This window comes from Vulpes vulpes, chromosome 3, assembly GCF_048418805.1.
Source record: "Vulpes vulpes isolate BD-2025 chromosome 3, VulVul3, whole genome shotgun sequence".
In the NCBI taxonomy this organism is placed as follows: domain Eukaryota; kingdom Metazoa; phylum Chordata; class Mammalia; order Carnivora; family Canidae; genus Vulpes; species Vulpes vulpes.
The window spans coordinates 150,398,165-150,421,888 of NC_132782.1; the positions used below are offsets into that span (position 1 = coordinate 150,398,165).

The 23,724-nt window shown below is 33.2% G+C and overlaps 1 protein-coding gene across 5 annotated transcripts in view; it reads left to right on the plus strand.

Annotated features, from left to right (window-relative positions):
* LRRC40 (leucine rich repeat containing 40) overlaps positions 1-23,724 on the plus strand; it is a 48,816-nt gene that overhangs the window by 3,959 nt on the left and 21,133 nt on the right. For 3 of the 5 annotated variants that reach the window (XM_072754901.1, XM_072754903.1, XM_072754902.1), the window contains exons 2-8: positions 2,779-2,888; positions 10,407-10,588; positions 11,702-11,775; positions 14,321-14,450; positions 17,314-17,437; positions 20,510-20,652; positions 22,570-22,742. In XM_072754901.1, the coding sequence (XP_072611002.1) occupies position 2,888; positions 10,407-10,588; positions 11,702-11,775; positions 14,321-14,450; positions 17,314-17,437; positions 20,510-20,652; positions 22,570-22,742 (827 nt within the window). In that variant the 5' untranslated portion in view covers positions 2,779-2,887. The remainder of the gene's footprint in view (positions 1-2,778; positions 2,889-10,406; positions 10,589-11,701; positions 11,776-14,320; positions 14,451-17,313; positions 17,438-20,509; positions 20,653-22,569; positions 22,743-23,724) is intronic. The other 2 variants (XM_072754899.1, XM_072754900.1) reach the window with 1 other exon arrangement.

Here is a 23,724-nt window from a genome sequence, read left to right on the forward strand (position 1 = left end):
GGCTCTCAGTTAAGCCTCCGACTCTTCGGCTCAGTGAGTCATGATCTCAGGGTCATGAGATCCAGCCCCAAGTTGGGCTCCGCACTGGGCATGAGGCTGCTTAAAGATTCTCTTTCTCCCTCTCTCTCCGTCTCCCTCTGCCATCCCACCCTTGCTTGCTCTCCAAATAAATAAATAAAAATTAAAAAGTTTCATTTTTATCTTCAAATATTATTACATAAAATTATGAATTATGTTCAAAAGTGATAACCAAACATGGCTTCTTTCTGATTGCTATTAATATGTACGAGGTATCATGAGATATTTTATAAAAAAAAAGATATGAGATAATAAATATGAAAATGTTTGAATTCTGTGGGGAGTTACAGATACTAATTTAAGTCACATTTGTTATACACCTGCTATGGTTTTCCAGATATTGTGCGAAAGAAGCAAACTAACACTTCAAAGAATTTATAGTCACATAAGCATTTTAATATGTTTTATTCAAACTTATTTATTAAGAATTGCACTTGCTAAATAACATATTCTCATGTTGTACCATTAAGTCTTACCTCCATGTTTATGCAGTAATTTAGAGGTATCTGTAATGTACACTCATGTCCATTATTCCTACATTGGAAAAATAGAATCTAGCCTTTAATTTTGTTGTATATAACCCAAAGGAGTTAAAATTCTGTTTATTCTTTAGCTTAGATGATGGTCTCCTTGAATTGATTTTTCTTAGTGGAAGCTCTAAGAATAGTGAGACATTTTATTACCCTAATAAGGTGTTAACTGGTACGTAGTACACATTAATTTTTATCTGACATTGAAATGGGTACTTTTTTTTTTTTTTTTTTTTTTTTTTTTTTTTATGATAGTCACAGAGAGAGAGAGAAAGGCAGAGACACAGGCAGAGGGAGAAGCAGGCTCCATGCACTGGGAGCCCGATGTGGGATTCGATTCCGGGTCTCCAGGATCACGCCCTGGGCCAAAGGCAGGCGCCAAACCCCTGCGCCACCCAGGGATCCCGAAATGGGTACTCTTGATGGTTTTTAGTACCCTTTCTTTTTGTAAGCCATAGTTGTTTTATGAACGCCCATTTATCATTTTCTTGTTTATACAAGTGTCTGTTATAGGAAAAGTACAAGCTATAGGAAGCAAAAAAGGGAAAATAATCATTCAGGGTTAGTCACTTGATATTTTGAAGGTTTTTCTTCTAAAGTTTTTCATGTGAATAGGATATATAATTTATCATTTGTTCTTTATTATTTAACAAATTTAGCATTGTACACAGTCCTGCTAGACTTCTGTTTATACATTTTTTTGGTGTCACTTGAAAAATCTGATTTTTAGTGACTATAATATCTTATGACTACTATAATTTACTTAAACATCTGAATATTGTTGGCAGTTTTAAAGTTATACTTGAGTCAGTTCTATAACTTACTGACAAAGGTGTGCTGAAACAAAGTCACTGTTAATAACCAACTTCAAAGAAATATTAGAAATATTCTGAAAATTTTTAAATGACAGCTTTTTTCCGAGCAAGTACACAAAAATATATATCATTGTTTGGTTTAGTATGGATCTTGCAGCTTTCTCATTGGACCAAGTAAAAGAATGATGGAATTTAAAAGGAGGTATTGATTGTTGCCTTGTGGTTACATGACATTGGTAGAATAGTAGTGTAGAAAATGTTTTTTGGGTGATACATCAAAAACTGATGAAAATCAAAGGTATCAGAGATTGGAACAGAAGAATGCTGTAAATTTTAAAGGAAACCACATTTTGAACTGACAGGAAAAATGGTAAGTGGATAATTTACTAAACAAACCAATTAAATTTGCTTGGAAACCATATTATTTAAAAGGGAAATATGGGTATAAGGCTATCTTTCTTACTTTGAAGAGAGCAGTTTTGTTAGTTTTCATTTGTAGCAGTAAATCAATAGGTCTAGGGTGTCTAGGCCTCAAGATGTTATGCCATCTGTTTTAAGGTACTGAGAATTTGCCTTATTCAGTTATGACACAGTAAAAACCGTAACATAAATCATGTATTTCCCAAGTTTGAAATAAGCATCCTTAATCTATATTAAGTGTCTTCTGCTTTACTATTTAGCTTAACTCTGTATTTTGACTACTGTTTGTCTTAATGGAATAACAGCTAATAAGAATTAACCAAAGTATCAGATTTTAGTAACCAGAAAGAAACTATTGAGTGGATCATCTAAAAAACATTCTTAGAAATGAAAACAATAGGAAAGTGTTTTAATCTGTATATCATTGCAGAATCTTGAGGTAAAAATTTAATTTTTAGTATACTGAAAGCCAGGGAAGTCTACTTGTTTGGATTATAAAACAAGGAACAAGATGGTTAATTGAAAGTGCTATTCCTATTTCTTGATCTGTTGAAATAGTTCTGAACCTCAGTATTGCAGTTTCTTGAGTAGTATACCTCAAGTTATTATCAATGCCAAAATTTGCTTAATACATTAGGCAAAGTTAAACTTATCCCTATATTAATATGTTCATTTACTTGCATTTTAGTATGTTTTCTTGAGTAGGAGAAGAAAGGGGACGTTGGTTAAGTGAATGCCATCTGTCGTAGATACTGTCACAGGAGAAGTACAGATTGGGAAGAATGGAATTACAGTTTCAGTGAGGCTTATCTTCACTATAAAACTGAATGTACCCTGACATTAAAGTATAAATTCAAGCTTGTTTTTCTCTTAATGTGATTGGTAAATATGTTTCCTTTTTTATATGTTAAACATTGTTTCATTTTTTCTTACAGTGTCCTGCTGGACTTCCAGGAGTTCTCTTCATGCATTCTAATATAACAATGACTCAAGTGTTCTAAAACACGGAGACTATCCCTGTGCACCAACTTCAAGCTGAAACTGAGTTAATGCCTTCTATGTAACTGTTTAATTTTGCTATCGAGTGTATATATATGTATGTATGACTGTATTTGTTTCTTAGTAAACTTTACGTGTAGTCTGAATCCATAATACTGAGGTATTATGGATTGTCAGTATGGGATTCTTTAAAGGGGCCATTGGTTGCCATGAATAAACTTGTGGAGAAATTTGTAATATTTGTCAGTGAGCTTTCTCTCATCTTTTACATAGTGCTAGACTTACTGGTTTATTCTTTTAAAATCATCATAATTGGGTAGATCGTTTAGTGAATGGCATTTGTAGGATAAGCTGTTATTAAAATATTATTCTGCACCTAGCAAAAGCCTTTTTGTATTATTATTATTGCTGCATCCTAGCCTTTAAGTTACTGTGGGACCCTCTCATTTAATCAGCAAGGAAGTTGGTAACCAGAGATGTTAGATTACTGGTCAGTTTGATTTGTTGCACAGTTTAAACCAAGCCTTAGTTCTTTGACTCTTTCGTCAGTCGTACGTCCATGATGTCATACTGTGTATCATAGTTTAATATATTTACAGCCTTTTAGAAGAAGGAGTCTACGTATACTAGGGATATAGATCTTAATAGAAATGATAATGGTTTTCTACTTTAAGGAAATATGTACTAGGGTGATCATTATATTTATGAAACTGTTCAAAACCATCAAAAAAGATTTTTAAATCTCATGATTTGTTGCTCCTGTAGTTTACCGTGTACACATTCTTTCGTCCTTCATGTAAACACCATTTTAAACATATTTATTTCTTTTCTGTTTCTTCCCTTACCCACTTCCAAGTATCTTCTCCAAATTAGACAGTTCTCTGCAATCAAGCCATCTGTAGTCCCCATTTCTATAATTGGCTATTGTCAGTAGAATAAAGAGTAATATGCCAAAAAATCATGCAAAGAAATCTTTTCTCAGTCTTTGTTAACAGCCATTCTGTTCGTTGTAGAAGCCCGTAGTCACATATGGATATTTAAATGTTAATTAACCAAAATTAAATAAAATTAAGAATCATGTTCTTCAGTTACCTTAGCCACATTTTAAGTGTTCAGTAGCTATATGCCCCTAGTGGCTACTGTATTGAATAGTGCAGCATATAGGATATTTCCATCATTGTAGAAAGTTGTATCCGGTAGTATATGAAACAAGTATCATCTTGGGAGAAATATATGTGTGTATGTAGCTGTATGTATGTATGTATGTGAGCTTATGCATATATATACTTCACTTTGTTTATTCATTCACTTGTACATATGAGTATATGTATGCATACAATTACCTTGATATATTACATCATCTTTATTTGACTTTGAGTACCGTATTGGAGTATAATTTACAATGTGTGCATCCATTTTAAGTGTACTGTTATTCAGCAAGTATATATTTATACACACGCACACATATATACATACATTCAATTTTGTAAATTGCTACCACAATAACAAATATAGAATATTCGCAACACTCAAAAAGTTCCTTTAAGGCCCTTTTTTTGTCAACCCCACTGCTAGTTCCGCACAACCAGTAATCTGCTTTTTGTTAGTATAGATAAGCTGGTTCTAGAGTTTCGTTTAAGCAGAATTACATTTGCAATTTTTTGTTTTAGGCATCTCTTGCTTAGTATGTTTTCTGAGGTTCATGTTGTTTATATCAGTAGTTTTCTTAAATTTTTCAGTAATAATAGTCCATTGTATGTATATATCTCAATTTGTTTATCCATTCACCTGTTGATCAACAGTTGCTTGTTTGGGGCTATTATGAATAAAACTGCCATGAACTTTCTAATACAGTCTTTGTGTAAACGGGTTATCATTCCTGTTGAGTTACATACCTCAGAGTAGAACTGCTCAGCATATAGTGATAAGTGTGTATTTAACTTTGTAAGAATTTACCAAGCTTTTTGCTCCTACTAAACAGAGAGTCAGTTGTTCCAGGTCATTACCAACACTTTGTATTGTCAGCCTTTTAACATTAGCCATGCTTGTGGTTGTGTTGTAATACCTCCTTATGGTTTTATTTATTATTTCCTTAGGTCTCATAATGTTTAGCATCTTTTCCAACTGTTCATTGGCCATTTGTAGATCTTTTGCCAAGTGTTCAGATTTTTATTCTATTTTTAAATTGGGCTATTTGTTTTTAAATTGTAAGACCTATGATATTTTGGGGATACAAGTACTTCTCAGATATCCCTATTGATATGCAATATATTTTTCCAGTCTGAGGATTAGTGAAATTATATTTTAGAAAAATATAATTTTTTTAATTTCGAGGAAGTCCAGTTTATCTTTTTTTTTCCTTTTGAGAGTTGTACTTTTTCTGTAGTAAGAAATTTTATCCATCCAGAGGGTGTGAAGCTTTTCTCCTCTGCTTTTAGAATTTTTATAGCATTATCTCTCATATGTAAGTCTATGATCCATTTTGAGTTAACTTTTGTCATAAGGTAAAAGTTGAGGTTCACTTTTTATCTATATGAATTTACAGTTCCAGGGCCATTTGTTGGAAAGACTATTTCTTTCTTATTAAATTGGTACTTTTGTTGAAAGTGAATTGACAATATATAATTGCATGCAGTTTTCCTGAACTCATCTCTTCTATTGGTTTATATATCCTTACACTAATACCACACTGTCTTGGCAAGCTCTGTGGTAAGAATTTAAATCAAGTACTGTTAAGTTCTACAACTTTTTTCAACAGTTTCAAAACTTACTTAACCTGTTTTAGTTCTTTTCCATTTTGATAATATGTTTTAGAATCAGCTTGTTAATTTCCACAGAAATGCCTTCTGAGATTTTGATTAAGATTGTGCTGCTGGGGGATCCCTGGGTGGCTCAGCAGTTTCGGCCTGCCTCTGGCCCAGAGCACGATCCTGGAGTTCCAGGATCAAGTCCCACATCGGGCTCCCGGCATGGAGCCTGCTTCTCCCTCTGCCTGTGTCTTTGCCTCTCTCTCTCTATGTCTATCATCAATCAATCAATCAATCAATCAATCTTTAAATAAAAAAAAGATTGTGCTGCTGAATCTGTAAGTCATCTTGGGGAGAAGTGACATCTTAATAATTAGTTTGTAATGTGATATATTTATCTGCTTATCTAGACCTTCTCTAAATTTTCATAGCAATATTTTATATTTTCATACCACAGGTTTTACATATATTTGTTACGCTTAACTTTGAGTATTTCATGGTTTTAGATGCTGTGTGTTATAAATCTTTAAGCATTTAAAAAACATTTTCGTGTATTGATTGCTAATGCTTAGAAACACAGTTGACTTTTGTATGTCTGGAATTCTGTGGACTCTCTAAATCCATTCCATCTTTTTTTTTTTTTTTTTTTTTTTATAGATTCCTTAGGATTTTCTACATAGGTGATCATGTTGTCTCCTAATAGAGACAGTTTTACTGTTTCCTTTTCAATCTGAATGCCATTTATTTGTTTTCCTTATTGCGTTGGTTGGGACCTAGAGTGAAATTCTGAAGTAGTGATAATGGGCGTTCTTCCCTTTGGGGTGCCTGGGTGGCTCACTCGGTTAAGTGTGTGACTGGCTCAGGTCATGATCCCAGGGTCCTGAGATTGAACCCTGAGTCAGGCTCCCTGCTCAGGAAGGAGTCTGCTTCTCTTCCCTCTGCCCCTCCCCCCGCTCATGCTCTTTTTCATTTTTACTCTCACTTGCTCTCTCAAATAAATAAAACCTTTAAAACAAAGCACTGAAAGTCTTTACCATTGTGAATGATGTTAGCTATATGCTTTTCATTTTTTTTTTTTTTTAAGATTTTATTTATTCATTTATGAGAGACAGTGATAGAGGCAGAGGGAGAAGCAGGCTCCCCAAGGGGAGCCCTATGCAGGACTCTATCCTGGGACTCTGGGATCATGACCTGAGCCAAAGGCAGATGCTCAGCCACTGAGCCACCCGGGTGCCCCACTATATGCTTTTCATTGAAACCCTCTATTAGGTAGAAGGAATTACTTTTGATACTTAAGTTTTTTGAGTGCTTTTATCTTGTTGAATTTTGTCAGATTTTTTTTTTCATTTCTTGAGAATCATTGGTGTCTTTTTCTGTTAATATGATAGATTGCATTGATTGATCTTCAAATGTTAAAAGAGTCTTGCATTCTTGATACAACTCCCACTTGGTTGTGATGTATATAAAGGTAAAACATTTGTTATGGAATTTGGGGCCTATAATCACTGGGAAGTTTGGATTGTAATTTTTTTCTTTTTTTTTTAATGTCTTTGTTTTTGGTATCAGGCTAATGCTGGCTGTATAAAACGAGTTAGGGTTTGTTCTTTCCTCCATTTTCTAAAAGACTCTGTAGAATTAATATCATTTCTGTTCTAAATGTCTGCTAGAATTCACCAGTAGAAGCCATCTGGGCCTGGGGTTTTCTTTGTTTTAAATACTTAAATGGGAATATTTAAAATAGCAAATTCAATTTCCTTAACAGATGCAAGGCTACTCAGGTTTTCTACTGCTGTTGTGTTTTTCCCACCTTTCAAGGAATTTGTTCATTTTATTTAAGCTGTTAAATTTATAGATGTAAAGTTGTTTATAGTATTCCCTTATCCTTTTAAACATCTGTAGGATCTAAGGTAGTATTTCCATTTTCAAAGAACCAGGTATTGATTTCATTGTTCTTTATTCTGTTTCATTGACTTCCCCTCTTTATCTCTTTGCTGTTTACTTTAGGCTTAATTTGTTCTTTATCTGGTTTATGATTGTAGCTTAGATCGATGTAAATGAGATTATTTATGAAGCAATACTGGCTATGAGTTGATAATTGTTAAAGGTATGTGGTGGATACCTGGAGTGCTAATTCATTATACTATTATTTAAATTTATGTATATATTTGACATTTTATATAATACTTTAAATATTTACATAAAGCAAATGAGGGGCTCTTGGGTGGCTCAGTTCGTTAAGTGACCAACTCTTGATCTCAGCTCAGGTCTTGATCTTAGGGTTGTAAGTTCAAGCCCTGTGTTGGCCTCCACACTGAGGGTAGAGCCTACTTAATAAATAAGTAAGTAAATAACACATTAATAAACCTTAATGCATAGTAGCTTTTCAAATTTATATGCCTATTGACATCCATTTTTACCTGATAGTATCTGTTTCATTAATTGGTAAGCTACTTTTAGGCTGCCTCTATAGAATTTCTCAATAATTAGGACTTTTTAAGAATTTTAGTGGTTCTTCATGTTTATGGGTGGGGGAAGAAAAGTGACATGAATCTTGATGGTATAAACTTTTGAAGAAATTGGGATACCTCACGAATAATTAAAGGGGAAAGAATGAGCAGTGTGTCAGTGTTTATGGAAAAGCAAATTGATAAATGTTCAATAACAATATAGTATCAACAATTATCCATCCTTGATCAACTATCCTTGATAGTTCCCACAAGGACAAATTTTGCTAACAAAAAATCTGAAGTAATTTTAAAACTGTAACATTTATTTAATGTAGTTAATGGGTAACATTTTCATTATGTTGTGTATAAATTTCTTGTTCTCCCCGCCTCCCACCAAAATTTGTTATTACATTATTTTTTAATTATAATTATCTTAATGTACGTCTATATAGGTGTTAGAGAAAAATAGATGCACAAATGCTGTACATATCTTTTTAGGAGTAGAATTGTGCATATCACATAGCTTCTCTGTACTTTTTAGTGTGTGTTTTGTATTGTTTTGTCTTGCCTTTTTTGTTCTGTAACTTTTTGTTGGTGACTTAACCTGTATGGCATATAGTAACTTAAATTTTTTTTTCTCAAGTGACACTGCTATTTAGTCAAATATATAGAGCATCCCCATTTCTGCTTACTTGTGGTGTCAATAAATTCACATGCTAATCTGAGTTGATCTGTGTTTCTTATTCCCACTCAACCCTCCATACCTATATACCAAAATAATAATAGTAATGGTAGCTATAGTAAATGATACGTTTTGTGGTGCATTTGCTCTTGAAAGAGTTGAGGATAGCGAATTCTTTTTTTTTTTTTTAATTTTTTATTTATTTATGATAGTCACAGAGAGAGAGAGAGAGGCAGAGACACAGGCGGAGGGAGAAGCAGGCTCCATGCACCGGGAGCCTGATGTGGGATTCGATCCCGGGTCTCCAGGATCGCGCCCTGGGCCAAAGGCAGGCGCCAAACCGCTGCGCCACCCAGGGATCCCAAGGATAGAGAATTCTTTTTATTTTGCTTTGCTTTAAAAGTAAACTTCTATTCACAAACAGAAGCTTATAGTTTTTGAGTCCACTTATATTGTGTAATATTCATATTAGCTAGAGATCCAGTGATAGAATTGTAAAGAGACTACCTAAGCAGAGAGAGGTAGGAGAGGAATCTTTTAATCCATTCTAATATGAATACGGGTACCCCATTTTTTGAAGAAGTATAAATCTCGTGACTATCAGAAGCTTTGCTTGGCTTCTGTAGAACCATTGTATCAGATTAATAATCCTGAATTGGACTTCAGTGTTCTGAACTTGAAACTTTGACCACACCTTTCCATTTAGTCTCATTCTGAAATCTTAGCTTAACACTGCAAGGTATAACCAGTTGTTGCCTTGATTAATACCTGCTCACAATTCTCAGTTGTACTAATATGTAGTTGTACTTTTATGAAGGAATGAAGGACTCTAAAATAGTTTTGCTGCAATGCTATAGCAAGTTTTAACACCTCCTGGAGTTTCAGATTTTATAGTGGTGAACCTGGACTCTCCCTGTTCAACTTGTATGGTCTTACTTGCTATGTTTAAGAAGTTACTGTGTTTGCTGCAGTAGAATCCACCCAATACTGTGTGATGAGGAAGAAACAAAATTTTATGTCTGGTAAAATAGCAGCTGCCAGAATTAGTTATGCCTTCCAAATGTCCACTCCGAGTCAAGACATACAGCTTTGCCGGTGTTTGAATCCCATTTCTGCTACTTACTAACTGTATGGCCCTGGGTAAATTATACATTCTGTGCCCCATTTTTCTTAAAATGAGAATAGTAATGGCTCCTACTTCACAGAGTCGTTACAAGTTTTAAATGAATATGTTAGAAAATTGCCTTGTATTTATAAATGTTAGCTGTTCTTAGCTATTATTATTACCAGTGCTTCCTCAGTATGTGCTTCTGTTATAAACATGTGACATCACCTCATAAATGTTGATTTCCATGCTTTATTCTGTTGGCGTAATGGGAGAGTCCCTCCTTTATCCGTCTTCTAGATCTACCACAACATGCTGTGCAAAGTATACATGTAGTCCCTATAGTTGAATGAAGCTACAACTGAGATTTACTATATAAAATACATACCATGTTCTGTTTTTGAATAAAATCAACTTTAGTTGTAACTCATTGCTATTAGAATTTTTTAAGTGTTTTTTTTTTTTTTTAACGTTTCAGAAATTGCTTTTCGATAGATAAGCTGAATGGTTGTTACAAAGGTATGTCACTTAGTATCTCACTTCTTGTTTTCTTTCTTTTTTGGTGTGCCGGTGATGGAAATAGTGCCTCAGTGTGTCTGGAGAATAAATGTGGATGTTCCCGAGGAAGCTAACCAGAATCTTTCGTTCAGTGCTGCCGAGCGGTGGTGGGAGCAGACAGACTTGACCAAACTCATCCTATCCAGCAATCAGCTTCAGTCGCTTACAGATGACCTGCGACTCCTGCCTGCGCTTACTGTTCTTGATGTACGTTGACCTATGATGGGTCATTAGTTGAAGAGACTACAGAGGTCAAGTTAAGCATCGATATGCAGAAAACACATGTTTAATTGATAGAATACAAAGAGGAATAAGTTATTGGTGGGCATAGCATGAGGGTTCCGAGTGCACATACTGAACATCAGGCTTCTATTCTCATTGGCTGTGTGACCTTTGGAAGGTTACCTCCTTGTGCTTCAGTTTCCACATCTATAAAACACGACTAAGATTACTACCTATTTTTAAAAATTATTTTTAGATTTAAATACATTATTGCATGAATCTGTATTTAACAAGTGGTTGCTGTTGCTCATCTTATTTTGTATTGCAGTTATTTTTCTCATTATTCTAGACATGAAAGCAATACTTGAAATTACATTTTTTTAACTTGTCTTCAACCTGACTTGAATTATTGAACTTAAATTTTTGTGTCCTTATTCAAGGACTATATTTTAGTCTCATTTAGTCTCATTTTTTTAGTCTCATTAGTGTGTTTATTTAGACTATTTAGTCTTGTCATATTGTCAAGGAAAGCATGAGTAGTTTGTTGCACAGTCTATGGAGTTCTGATGTACTTAGGAACATCAGAAATCTTCTAGTTCATGTCTGAAAATGTTGACTCTGGTCAAATTTCCAGAGAAGTTTTTATTTTCTTCATTTGTAAAATGAATGGATTGGCTTAGGTGGTCTCTAAGGTTCCTTGTACCTTGAAAATAATATGAGAACATGAGAGGTCCCCCTCCTCTTTCTCTCCCTTTTTTTGATATGTTGACATAAATCATACTATCAAGTGCTATTAGTTTTTAACCCTCTTAAAGGTATAGCTATGTTTTTAAAATATTAGTTTTTAACCCTCAGTGAGGTACAGCTATTTTTTTAAATAGTAATATTTAAAATTGATGACATATCACTTCATGATTTTGAACAGAAGTTTGGTCACTTCAAATTACTTTTCTTCTTTTATATGTAGAACAAATTAACAGTACTCCAACTCTGCTGTTGAATTAGAATAACAATTATTATTGAAGAATTTTGTACAATGGCAAACTCATATATGGTTAATTATGACTAAGATATTGACTGTTTTTAAATAACTTTTAGATACATGATAATCAGCTGACATCCCTTCCTTCAGCTATAAGAGAGTTAGAAAATCTTCAGAAACTTAATGTCAGGTAAAATTTAAGCTTATTTAATTTCAGTGTTGCTAATATAAGGGTGTAAATCTGATATTCTTAAATTTTTTTCTAACATCAGAAAATATTTTTGTATTATCAGAAAGTGGTAAAAGAGAAGAATTTTAAATTTCCTCAGATTATTTTTTTCCTCAGATTATTTTTATTTTTGTTTTAGAATTACATGTTTTTCTGATTTTAAAAATATAAGGCCTATTTTTTTCTTTTTTGAAGTACTTTGTTTTATTTATTTACTTTTTTTTAAAAAAATATTTATTTATTGAGAGAGAGAGCGCATATGCACGCCTGGGAGACAAGGACATAGAGCAGGGAGCCTGAGGACCTAGGGCTTGATCCCAGGATCCCGGGATAATGATTTGAGCGGAAGGCAGACACTTAAGAGACTGAACCACCCAGGCGGTCCCCTTTTTGTTTTATTTTTATGTAACAATTTTTACTGGGTATTTTAGTAACTGTATTGTTGATATCTCAGGTTTTAAGTTACTGTGATATTCTAAAAGAATAGAATATTTTTTTTAGAATATCAAATTCTAGGAAATAGGAATTTTGAATAGGAAATAGGAATATTTTGAAATGATTCTTTCATTAATGGTAAAAATGTCATGGTTAAAATATTAGTAGTATTTATTTATTTATTTATTTATTTAGATTTTATTTATTCATGAGAGACAGAGAGAGAGGCAGAGACACAGGCAGAGGGAGAAGCAGCTCCCTGGGGGGTTATCTGATGTGGGACCCCATCTCGGACCTCTAGGATCATGCCCTGAGCCAAAGGCAGACGCTCAACCGCTGAGCCACCCAGGCGTCCCGAATATTAGTAGCTTTTAAACTTTTCTGAGAACTCCTGGGGTTCTATAGATGTGCTTCTAGTACTCATTGGTAGGTATATGGGAAGCCAGGCAGCTGAAGCTCTGGCTAACTTTGTTTGCTTTTCAATACACACCTAGACTTTCAAGAAATAATAACTATCTTACATGTTATGTATACACAGATTAGAGGAAAAGGGATTTGGGAAGATTTCACTTAGGAGATTACAAGGTTTATTAAGTGTTCAAAACATAGTTTGAAAAACTGGTTTATAAAATTGGTATGGTTACAGATCTATCTAACAGCATAGTCAAGTCTTAGTGCTCTGCAGGTAAGCTAATTGCTTTGAAGGAAAATGGTTCCTTAAGTTACAGTCCTCATCTGTTGAAAAAATTACATAAATCAGCAAAGATACCTACATAAATGGTGCTAATTATTTAGAGCTAAATCAAACCCTCTTCCCCATACAAGTCCAAGGCATGGATGTGACCTGCAAAGTCAAGAATGGGGAGGATTGAGAGAAGAGGTGAGGGAGTATGGATTGGGTATGGCAATGGCTTTAGCTTTGGCTTCCAGCACTTTAGAAGATAAGTGTTAGGATGGAGGAAGTAGATGGAGAATGGAGTAGAAAAAATGTGTAGCTAGAAATGTATTACGTCTCTGCCCAACTATGTCCCTGTGACATTTACAAAGATTTCAATTAAGTGTCCAACAGTAATAGCCAATTTTTGACAACTGTTCAGTGGTTTTAATTTATTTTAGAAGGTATCTTGTATTTTTGTTTCAACTACTTTTATTTTTGTATAATTTAAGGTTATTTTTACCCCATTGTATTTCTTACGTCATCCTGTTATTTGTTAAATAATTGTAAATGGAATAAAAATAGAATGGAATTCCTAAGTGAATAGTTGAGATAAATCTGGGAATAAGTTAAATCAGGTCATCTCTTAATTACCAGGGAATGTATCATCTTTAGTGACTTGGGACATCTAAAACAATAAACTGAGTAACTCTACAGAAGGACCAAGTTGAAAATTTAAGACTAAGAACAAAGAAGAGTGAACTTGCATATTACATTTAACTGGACATGCCAGGCCCTTAAACAGAAATAGCTATTTTTGTCTTGAGTGCCAGCTTGAAAACATAATCCCCGTAGAAGCTGTAGTGTATGTGTGCCCATATCTCTGTTAAAATTCTAAAATTCAGATATGGGGCACCTAGGTAGCTCAGTCGGTTAAGCATCTGGCTCAAGTGATGATCTCAGGGTCCTGGGATAGAGCCTTGTGTCAGGCTCCCTGCTCAGTGGGGAGTCTGCTTCTCCCTTTCCTGCTGCCCCCCACCCACTTTGCTCACACATACTTTCTTTCTCTCTAATAAATAAAATCTTCAAAATAAAATTCAGATACAGTATGAAAAATTAAAAGAGTCCAGTGTATCCTTCCACATATAAAATCAAGAGTAGGCTCTAAGGAAGCAATCAGAAGTTCACAAATTATTTGGTTTTAAACCTTTATTTCTTTGTTTTCTTTGAAACTCGATTACTCTAGATGACTATAATTTTAATGAGATACAGTTTTTGGATGTGAAGTTTGATAAGTTTTTAAAATTAGTTATCCTGTTTTATTTTTTAAAATGAGCCCATGTAGTTAGCAAAAATACCTTTACAAATATTTATGTTGTTACCAAATTACTCAGCATTTATTTTATTAATCAATAGCCATAACAAACTGCAAATACTTCCTGAAGAAATTACAAATCTAAGAAACCTGAAAGGCTTATATCTCCAGCATAATGAACTAACTTGTATACCAGAGGGATTTGAACAACTTTTCAATTTAGAAGATTTGGTAAGTTGTGATTTTTGAATTTTTATATATAAGTTGGGGCTGATGGGATTTTTCATCAGGCCAAGAAATTGTATATATGATTGAAATAATGAAAAACATGGACAGCTGATTATATGACTAGATTATCAGAAACTATGTTTCCGTTAGATTGCTCAATCAGTAATTGTAAATTTATTTTTCCTATTTTTTCTTATAAATTCACCTTAGGTTTTAATAAAAGAAGAGGGTATGGAAGGGGGTAATAAGGATGACTGTTACCAGAGGATTTTATGACTTTGCAAAATAGAAAATAGGTGTCTTTAGCATAAATGAATTCCCATTTCTATACCCATTCCTTCTTTATTGTCCCCCTAACTCTCCTGTCCTTTGAGTGTCCAGACAGTTCCCTTTAAGTCCTGCCTTTTCTTCCCTATTTTTCAGAATGTCACCTTACCTCACAAAATTTTCATTCTATGTCATATCCTAAATAGAGATAACCGCAAAGCAATACAGATTTATTTTAAGAATAATGAAAACAATAGGCACGTTGCTTTGTTCTTTACTAACAGCAAGGTACATAGTTTTATCTTCTAGAACACATATGGAACTATGGTTTATTTAAAAAAAAAAAAAAAAACACAGTACCTTCTCTGAAGCCATGTTACTAATAAGGAATTCAGGATTTTAACGTAAGTCAGTTTGACTGCAAAGTGTATCCCTTTTTTTCTCCCACATACCCCTGAAAGAGTAAAATTCCATTGTAAAATATTCGATCTGAAAGACTTTAGCTAGATTAGATTAGTTGTTCCAATATGTAATCTCTACTACACATAGTTACTTCCTCTTATATTCTTGTTCTTTTCCCTATTACATATTTTCAAAAACTTACTTATGTCACTTTAAAGTTTATTTCTCATTAAAGGGAAAATTAATTCTTTTACCTCTTTTTTTTTTTCCTGTAAATACATCTTCCTTGGTATTTCCCTCATCTGCTCTAGTGTTTGAAATCAACATATATAACTCTCCTCAACCATTCCTTCAATATCTGTCTTTGTCGTATTTCAATCTGATCAGATTGGACATAAGATTTGGAAAGTGAAAGGCATAGGTAGATAAAGTGAATAGCTAAAGAAGGAGCCATCAGTTTTCTTATAAAATTTAATGGTAAAAGATAGTAATTGATACATAAAAAAAGAAAGTGTTTATATTAGCAAGGAAACCTAATAAACTATAGCAATTCCCAGTTGTTTCCTTTTTATGGGTTCCCAGATAGTCATTTGCATAATGAAAGGATATTTCAGTTGAGAATTGTGTTCTTAAGGACACAGTATTAAACCATAAATGTGAACAATATATCACATTAGAAATATAAGCATATTTAATAATTTAAGCAAGTACTGTTTCTTAAAGTTATATAAAAACTTTAGCAATGGTACTAAATAAATATTTATTGAAGAAGTGACAGCATACTGATTAATTTATATGTAAATGTACATGTTTTACATCTAACTTACTAACTGCAATAATTAAATATTTAACTTTATTAGTAATTTTGTTGATTAGGGTTCTTTAAATACCTTAAGAATTTTTGTGAATTAGTATCTTTTCTGTGTCAAAAACTTTTTAACTTTTTTATTTTGAAATAATTTTAGATTTACAAAAATGTAGAGAGTACAGAGAGTTCCCATAATTTGACATTTTACATACTCATGGGACATATGAAAAACTAAGTTATTAACATTGGTACAGTATTACTAACTGCACTATAGATTTTAAGATTTTCCTAGTTTTTCCACTAATATCTTTTTTTTTTTTTGTTCCAGGATCCAATCCAGAACACTATATTGCATTTAGTGTCAGTAACATTTGATATTACAAAATATTTATTTAGTTGTAGTCTGTTGATTATTAGTGTTTCGTGTCGGAGTTATAGATTGTTGTTTCTTGTTGTAGACTGATGTCATTTATAATAGTAACTGTTTATAAAAAATAGCTGATCTAGCGTTTTTACCTTTTTCTGTCTTCTTAATTGATTTAGAGTTACAGAATGCAACTGTTTAATGTTAGACTAGATGAAAGTCTTCAGAGAACAAGTTCCCTTAAGTCATTTTTTTCTTATTCACTATTGCAACTGGCCCTACTTAACAGTTGGCTGATTGCTAATGGAGTACTTACACCTTATTCAGATGTCATAAGAATTATCTGATTGTCTTTTAAATGAAGTTTCAAAAAAAAGTTCTCTCAAAACAGTTTATGTTTTAAAGAAAAAACGGAAGCAATAACTTAAACTGGTAGACATTCGATAAGCAAACTTGAATGAAGAAAAGTAGTAGAGAGTAAACTCCTGGACTTAGTCAAAGCAGACTTGCTGAGGTCAGCAGAAGAACCAAGAGGGAATATTTTTTTCCTTAAAAATTAAAATGTCCATTTTCTCAGCTGTATTTTTTTTCAAGAGTTTCCTTCCTTGCAAAGATATTTTTCATTTCATTTTACAGTTTACCCATAGTTTGCCTAATTTTTCACAGATATTAAAAAAATATTGGATGAACAAATAGATTTTTAATTAAAAACATAATGCATTATATAGCATGACTTAATAATAACAGAAACCTTTATTTAAAAAAAGAAACCTTTTTGTAAAATATTTCTGAAGTCAATTCTTTCTGATTCCTTTCTGCTACATTATTAGGGATATGGTGGTCTCATAGAACACTGAGGTAATAAATGACAGACAATTTTTGAAATTGTCAGTGATTGAGAGTTACAAATGATTATCACCTCTGAAATATTCTTTCTTTGTGTTGCAATCTCCTCAAAATCCTGGAATCACTTTGAGGCATCCATCATTTACTTATTTATTCATTCATCCTTTCTCTTTCTAAAGGATATTTCCAACAATCGTCTTACAACTGTTCCTGCTAGTTTTTCTTCTCTCTCCAGTCTGGTGCGACTCAACATTTCCAGTAATCAACTGAAGAGTTTGCCAGTGGAAATAAGTGGAATGAAAAGTAAATCTTTTCTATTTTAAAACATACATAAGTGTGAAGTTGGTGCAACTTATATTTAGAAAAATAAATTGTAATATATTTACAATTATTACAATGTTACAGGGAAGTAAAATAATAAATTTTATGGTGGTAAAGCAAATAATAGCAGGTAGTCATATTATTTGCAGACCATTATTGTCTAGCTTAACTTCCTAAACAGTTACCATCAAAAGCATATTTTGGCATATCAAAAAGAAGAAAATAAGATATGATTATGAATCATGGTAAAACTGTATACCTGAGATATTGATTAGAGTTATCTCTTCATTCATTCATTCATTCAGCATTCAATAAGAGGTATTCCCCTCTCATAGGTGATTCTCCTGGTGGTTATGTTATAGCTTGTAGACTTCTTGTAGTCCAAAGGAAAGACATCAGGAGATGGTGTCAAAAAAAAAAAAAAATGGCCATCATTTTTTTTTTTTAAGGTTAAAATAGTGGTTTTATTGAAGTTTACCATTGAATCATTGTGTTGAACATATTCTAGAACTAATATTAAGGGATAAAAAAAGATTGAAGGTATGTTTCAGTACCTTTTAAATAATTACACTTAGTTCTCTTAGAATTCTTGATGTAGAGGGCAGAATCATTATAGTGAGTCTTTTGTTTTAAAGACAAACTATCATTATTTCTTGGTTGATGAGCATACTGTGTGTCAGCTGTACACTGTTTACCTTATCTAGTCTTTTCTGCTAATCATGTATAACCCCTCTTCATTTTTTTTAAACCTCCCTTTTGTGGAAGTTACAGGAGTGATTTTGTATAGTTGATTATAGATCAGTTTGAGATAAATTTGTAAAATTGTGCTCTTTTTACTTTAGATGAATAGTCATTTGTTATTTGTAATAGGAATGTGTAAGTTAAATCTTCCATAAATTGAGTTGATACTTTAGGGGAGCCTTTACATGGGATAACAGTAATTGAAACTTTGCTTGTCTTTGCTGTTTTTCAATAAAGGTGCTAAAAAGTAGAGCTAAACATAAAATACATTATCTTAATATATAAGAAGCTTGGATTTTTTTTTCATAAATTGGACATATCTTGAGAGATGGGAAAACAGGGAAATCAGTAGAAAAATACTTTGAATTTATAGCAGTTTTTCCAATATTCTATATAAATGATGATCGAACACTTTCTCCTTTTAGCCATGACAGTGATACTTTTAAACTGTCACTAATAGGGCATATACGTGTTTTTTCACCTTTAACAACTAGACCCCAAGAACAATATCTAACACTTTTGTGGTTCTTTTTAACTCAAATGCTTTTACATATATTGTTTTGCCATCACAAAGTTATATTAGGTTAGAAAGATGTATATTTTTTATATTTTAGAGATTCATAAACCTAGGCTTATAAATTATCTTATAAAATGTAGAGCCAAGGCTTGAGTTATGAATCACAACATTTCTGTAAGGGTTTGAATCCTCTTACTCCATCCCCATTACTCTTTCCACTATGCAGTGCTTGTATTCTCAGTACTCTTAAATGCAAACAATTGTGAAGACTATGGTGTCTGTTTTAAAACAAACTTTTCAAAAAAAAAATTGAACAAACTCTTTTTCATAGAATTTCCTGGATTTGGGGTGGATCACATTGTGACATTTTTAAAAATGCTCTAGCCAAATAATACATAAATTATTATAGCATTTGTTGAAAGTAGTGCTATTACATTTGTTTTGAAAAGCAAGTAGCCTCTTTAAATACTAAAAGAAGCAGTCTAAGGCAGTATCAACTTAGACTTGCATTATATTAAAATTTGTAGGCTCAAGTACAGCAAAAATTGTAAAATGCATATCACCTATTCAAACTAGAGGATTGAGAGTGAATTGCGGAAAATATGTGATAGCCATTATAAGTGGAAGAATCTGAGACGTGGATTAGGGAGAAAGCTGCTTATGAAATGCTTAAGGGAAAGAAGACCTTTACTTTTTTCCATTTTTGTTTTCTTATATGCCTTTTAAGAAAGAAAAATCCAGGAGGTAAGAGAGATGTTGCAAGTAAGAACATCCTTCTCGAGCTATAGTATGCATTCTTGTCCATAGTGTTAGCTGAGATGTTAGAGAAAGGATGTAATTTAAGCAAAAATAGGAAAAGAAATGAAGACCAGGAGGGAGAGAGAAGACAGTATGGATAAATGGAAACATAGGACATATATGGAAATCCAAGGCTTTTTGACAGAAAGTCAACTTGCTTAGTTTAAATACTTGTGTCTAATACTAGCTAGTTACTTGACATCCATTCATACAGTTTGTATGCATGCATGCTTATGTCTTTACCTGAAGCTTTTTCTTTTTAAAGGTGTATAATTATTATAGGGGTGCCTGGGTGGTTCAGTCGGTTAAACGGCTGACTCCTGATTTCACCTTAGAATATCAGGGTTGGGAGATCAAGCCCCGTGTGGGGCTCTGTGTTCAGCACAGAGTCTGCGTGAGATTCTCTCTCTCCCTTTCTCTCTGCCCCTGCCGCTCTGTAAATCAATAAATCAATCTTAAAGAAATAAAAGATATATAATCCTGAGGAAAATAATATCATAGTGTGTAGTTTATATTTTTAGAATACCTTAACAGAGTACTAGAGTGTTTTGTTTTTTACCATTACAAAGATAACTTGGACTATTATTAAACATCCTTAAAAAAAGAAAAGATTTTATTTATTTATTTATGAGAGACACAGAGAGAGGCAGAGACACAGGCAGGGGGAGAAGCAGGCTCCATGCAGGGAGCCTGGTGTGTGGGACTTGATCCCCAAACTGTGATCATGCCCAAAGGCAGAGGCTCAACTACTGAGCCACCCAGGCGTTCCTATTAAACATCATTTTAATGCCATTTCCCTTTAATTATAATTAAATATAAAAGCAATCAATGTATGTTTTTTCCTTCAGTATTATTCTAGGATTCTTTATAGCAGTATATAGTAGCATGGGTTTGTAATTCTTCATGACGTACACATTCTTTGAATGTATACATAATTATAGACCAATATTTTTCTCTTTATTAAAGTATTTTTGTTTTTCACTTACTATGTATTGTAGGATTAAAGCATTTGGATTGTAATTCAAATCTTTTAGAAACTGTACCTCCTGAATTGGCTAACATGGAATCACTAGAATTGCTTTATTTACGGAGGAATAAATTACGTTTTCTACCAGAATTTCCTTCTTGTAGATTATTAAAGGTAATATTTATCTATTTATTTATTTATTTTTTAAATAATAAATTTATTTTTTATTGGTGTTCAGTTTGCCAACATACAGAATAACACCCAGTGCTCATCCCGTCAAGTGCCCCCCCTCAGTGCCTGTCACCCATTCACCCCCACCCCCCGCTCTCCTCCCCTACCATCACCCCTAGTTCGTGTCCCAGAGTTAGGAGTCTTTATGTTCTGTCTCCCTTTCTGATATTTCCTACCCACTTCTTCTCCCTTCTCTTCTATTCCCTTTCACTATTATTTATATTCCCCAAATTAATGAGAACATATAATGTTTGTCCTTCTCCGATTGACTTATTTCACTCAGCATAATACCCTCCAGTTCCACCCACGTCGTAGCAAATGGTGGGTATTTGTCATTTCTAATGGCTGAGGAATATTCCATTGTATACATAAACCACATCTTCTTTATTTAAAGGTAATATTTAGTTGATTACTAAATAACTATATATTTTCCAAAAGTTAATTATGAAAATGAAATTTTTAATCTTGTTTTAAATTGGGAATATGTATTATATGTTTTCCCTATATGTTTCAGAATTTTAATGACTAAATACATTAATGGTATTGTTAGCAGTAGATTTTTGTATTTTTATTTTTATTTATTTTTTAAAGGTTTTATTTATTTATTCATGAGAGACACACACAGAGAGACAGAGAGAGAGAGAGAGAGAGAGGCAGAGAAACAGGCAGAGGGAGAAGCAGGCTCCATGCAGGGAGCCCGATGTGGGACTCGATCCCAGGTCTCCAGGATCAGGCCCTGGGCTGAAGACGGTGCTACACCGCCGAGCCACCCAGGCTGCCTGATTTTTTTTTTTTTTTTTTAAAGAAATCATCAAGTTTAGGAGTTTGTCCATCTCATCTGGGGAGTAGTTTATAACTGGAGAAGTAGATGATGAGGCTAACATAGTAAGGTGGAGCCATACTGTAGGACACCCGTAGTACTAGGAAGGAATATGTATCTAATTTAAGTTGCCACATCTCCTGTTTACTTGACCATAATCGAGTCTGTTTAAAGTTAATTACTTTCTTTTTGTTTTAAGTATATAGCATTAGCATTGTCTTTTAAATTTGTCATAAACGTTGTCTTTTAACATTGTTCTCCTTCATGTGTTTTTGTATATTAGAGTTAAAAGGGCTTCTCTTAAACAGAATGGTGGCAGTGTTAAAAGGAACTGAGAAAGTTATTTAGTTGAAGATTAATTATCCATCTGATAATTATAGATTCTGTTAATGGGAAATCACTATATTTAATAATCACTAATGAGGAGCACCCAAGTGACTTAGTTGGTTAAGTGTCTGACTCTGGGTTTCAGCTCACGTCATGATCCTCAGGGTTGTGAGATTAAGCCCCATGTCGGGCTCCCTGCCGAGCATGGAGTTGGCTGGAGATTCTCTCTTCTGCCTCTGACCCCTTCATGCACTTTTTCTCTTACTCTCTCTGAAATAAACCTTAAAAAAAATGATTACTAATTAAAATGTTGAATAACAACAAACTAATTATAATTTCTTATGCTTATTCCAACTTGTTTTTAAAACTTTAAATTTTTTATCAGCATGGTTCTTGGATTTGTATTTTTATTAATTCTATAAATGTAATTACTAAATCATTTCTGTGCTTTGGTTTGTAAACTTTGAACTTCCTGGCAGATTAAATCTTTAATTTTTTTTAATTATCAGAAAATCCTTGAACATGTTCTATTTTTACATTTTTAGCTATAAGATAGCTTACTTGTAATTGCAAGCTTAAGTACCTGAATTAATTAGAAACTTATGTTTTTTCCATGTTTTTCAGTGATTTGAAATTAAGATTTCAATTTTATTTTTAATATCTAATATAAAATTGAATACAGAAATACATATGATTGATCTTTGGTTTTGTAGGAATTACATGTAGGTGAAAACCAGATTGAAATATTAGGGCCAGAACATCTTAAGCATCTGAATTCTATCCTTGTGCTAGACCTGCGGGATAATAAGTTAAGATCTGTTCCAGATGAAATTACACTACTACAGTCTTTGGAAAGGCTTGACCTAAGCAACAATGATATTAGTAGGTAAGTTTAAAGATCAAATGAATAAGAAATCATGCCTGCATTTGCTTATAATTCATTAGTTAATATTAATAAATAAATATTTGCAAAAATGTAGAGATCTTTTTTTTCTAAATTCACTAAATATTTATTGGACAAGTATCATATGCAGACCTACAAAGAATGGTTAGATTTGATCCTTGGCAGCAAGCTTAAAGTACTGATAGAATCAGGTATATTTATAAGTTACTCTGATTCACTCAGAACAGAAACTGAGAAGTCAGGATTTTTATGTTCACTGCTCTAGCTCTGACTCCTAGATCAGTGTCTGGGTAGATAGAAAGTGCTTGATAAATATTTGTTGAATTCATTAAATGAATGTGAAGCCATGGAAGAGATATAAAATGCTTTGAGGGCTTAAAGGAAACATAGGAATCAGCAATTTATTGAAAGGAGTTGGCAGCCTTTGTAGAAGAACAAACATTCTTAGCTGCTGGATGGGACTGGGACTAGGGTGAGGCAAGTTAAGTTCTTATAGCATAAAATTTAAGAGCACACTCACTTTCAGGATCCTGCCTTGCTCTAATCCACCATATGATCTTTCAGGGATGACTGTGATTTTTAAGTGCACACATAAGGTGTCACAGTGATTCACTTGGTGGGACAAAACTTAAGCATGAAGAAAACTTTGAAAGTTCAGGAAATTGTAGGGGTATATTTAGAGAACTGCAAGGAATTGAGTTAACCTGTTTAGTAGGGGACATTTAGGGAGATGGTGAGGAATTAGGGCTTGAAAGGTAAGTTGAGGCCATGTGGAATAAGTCCTTAAAATGCCTCTGAAGAGTCAGTTTTCCTTCATGAAGAAATGAGGAGCTACTGAAAGATTAAGAGCAGGATCAATTTGATTATAATCTCATTAAAAATATAAATTGGTGATTGTGGGGTGAGTACAGTTTTTGTGGGTACGAATGGTTTTGTAAGTGGGAAATAATAGATTATTAGGGAA